At 45.3% G+C, this 2,579-nt stretch overlaps 1 protein-coding gene across 1 annotated transcript; it reads right to left on the bottom strand.

The window, feature by feature from the left end:
• Positions 1-427: 427 nt before the first annotated feature.
• On the bottom strand, positions 428-1,911 carry LOC144705419 (bidirectional sugar transporter SWEET14-like). The gene is made up of 6 exons (XM_078578078.1): positions 1,866-1,911; positions 1,743-1,779; positions 1,601-1,653; positions 1,102-1,226; positions 827-987; positions 428-745 (listed from the first exon to the last, which is right to left on the bottom strand). Exons 1-6 carry the CDS (start codon positions 1,909-1,911, stop codon positions 526-528), a joined length of 642 nt encoding a protein of 213 aa, XP_078434204.1. The 3' UTR covers positions 428-525.
• Between the last annotated feature and the right edge of the window lie 668 nt (positions 1,912-2,579).

Below are 2,579 nucleotides of genomic sequence, written 5' to 3'. Positions count from 1 at the left end.
CATGAAGAGGTCATACAAAACAAGGAGAGGGGGAAGGCAAAGATTCAGAGCAGAGGAAGCATATAGTGCCCTATTCAACCACAAAATTGCTCTTATCCCTGAGTTTTATGCCCAGAGGGCATTTTTAAAACAATGTGCTTTTACGCTCATATCAATAAAATTCCTTTGTTAAAATAAAAAAAATGATAGATAGAGAGAGAGAGAGAGAGAAATATGAAATAACAATATATGAGAAGAGAAGGAAAAATAAAAGGAGGAGACGAAAACTTAACAAAGCGGAGTAACGCAAGGATAACAGTAGTCACAGTTTCCCAATTCTTAGGCATACTCAGCGACCCTCGATCTCCCCCTGTTCTTCATCATCGTCTTCTTCCTCGCGCGTGAGCCCCATTCCGACAGGGTGAACCTCCGGCGTAGCCATGGAACCCACCTTCACCAGCAGCGCAGCTTGTTTGTTCTTCGGATCGTTGCATTCTTTTATCTGCTTCCTGTCCATGTAGATGACGTAGAGGACTATCTGAGCCACTACGAAGAGAAATCCCAGAATATTCGGCGCCTGTCAAGGAAACCCAGCATAAGACAAACTTCTCCATTGTGGTATAATTTGCACCACGGCGTGCTTACCACTACATAGGGATCCCTGATGAGCAGCCCATATCCGAGCCACACGACAGTGCAAAGAGTGGGGAAGAAGGAGAGAGTGAACAGCATAGCCTCCACAATCTTGGTGCATATCACCAGCCTATGCCCACCGAAACCCACGTTACAAAATCTTGACAGGACAGAATCCATCAAGGAACACTATTTGGGTGGAGTGGGGCTGACCATGATGCTTAGGGGCACCACGAAGATGCAGACAGAGAAGACAATGTTCACGCAGCCGATGACCCGGACGCAGTTGTGGCCTTTAAAGAGGAGGAGGGTCAGTCCCACGATGATGCAGTAGGCCACAATGTTCAACGCCGTCAACATATTCAACGTAAACACCTGAACTCCGGTTACCAGTTAAGTCAATAATATTTATATTACAGAGTATATCTATATTATAATAGTCTAGGGGGTGAGAGTACCCTGGCTTTTTTATAAGCAAAGATGAGGAACAGGACGATGTAGACAATCTCTATGAAGCAGCAGGCGGTTGATGGTGATCAAGAGGAAGGAGTTGGTCTTGATCATCGCGTAGTATATCATCAACATGGCGCTGAAGAGAGTGATCACGTAGGGCATGTTAAAGTCAACATTGCAGACACGTTGGCGGTAATGTGTCCTCCTGGTAATCCTGCGCATACGGCGAAGGAAGACACAAAGACACCAACGGATCTTGCCGGTCATCATAGTCAGCAACTTCCAAGACAACACTAAATACACACGCGCCTTCCCCATGTTTAAGTAATCATGACTTAACCTAACCATGGTTGAGATAACCTTACCATGGTTAGGCTAAGGCTTCCTATCGTAGTCTATAAATACACATGAGATGTACTGACGACAGCATCCTTCTCTATTCTATTCTTCCTATCAAGTCTATTATTGTTTATCTTCTCGTGTGCACATCTACCTCTCTACCTCTAAGGGTGCAACCCTAAACTTCAACAGGGCACTGCCTGGACTCCCTCCGTTGATCTCTTCTTGCATATCCGGTAAAAAGTCAGACTGAATTGATGGGCAAAGACAAACCAGCCAAATATGAGTAAAAACCATAAGGAAATTCTGAAGTAAGACGCACTGGAAATGTTGCTTACACGGGCGCGAGATACACCATGAATGAGGTCAAGCTGCCTGCGAGGTAAGCCAAGATAAGTTATGATCAGGGATGAGCAGAAGAAGAAAAGAATAACGACAAAGATAGAGTGATTCCCAATGACCTAAGACACCAAACATGAGAGCCAGAGGGTGGTGGATAGCACCCATTCTCTTCTGATGAAGAGGGAAGACGAGTTCAAGAATAGAGGGCAGTGAGGAAAGAAAACCCAGGAGCCTTCTATCTCTCACGCGTGATGCTGTTATGCTCTCAAACTCCTGTAGTAACTCCGGAAGGAGGAGCTGGGACAGTCGTCTTCACTTTCTCCCTCTAGAAGGAGGTCACAGTTTAGGTAATAAATGCTTAGCCGCATTCACGGGACTATACTAACAAACCCATTTGGCAAAAGCTCTTAATTCTCACGCGCGCGACGGCCCTGGGGGCCGTATCTTACGTTACGAAGATGACGCAATCACACCGGTCTTCATAGTCGCGTCCTTCTTCTTTCCCACTCTGGGAAGACATATCATGCAGTTTAGTAGTGATTAGGAAGACCGCGCGATTGCGGTAGATTGGGAACATCCTCTCAACGAAGATATGGTGGATTGGGAACATCCTCTCATATCCTTCTGAGAGGATGTTCCCAATCCACCATATCTTCGGTTATGAGAGGATGTTCTCAACAAGATATGAGAGGATGGTGTTGAGAATGCTTGTGCCTCGTGTGCAAAGAAAGAAGAAAGAAAGAATGGAGGAAGAAGAGAAGGAAAAGATTGCAAGAAGAAGAAAGGCGAGGCCGTTAAGATCATTATTTTCCGTAAAATGAAATGTACATGTT

The sequence above is a fragment of the Wolffia australiana genome, chromosome 7, assembly GCF_029677425.1.
Source record: "Wolffia australiana isolate 7733 chromosome 7, ASM2967742v1".
NCBI lineage: Eukaryota > Viridiplantae > Streptophyta > Magnoliopsida > Alismatales > Araceae > Wolffia > Wolffia australiana.
Note: the sequence above shows the minus strand (reverse complement) of the source record. Positions and strands in the feature narration are given on the sequence as shown.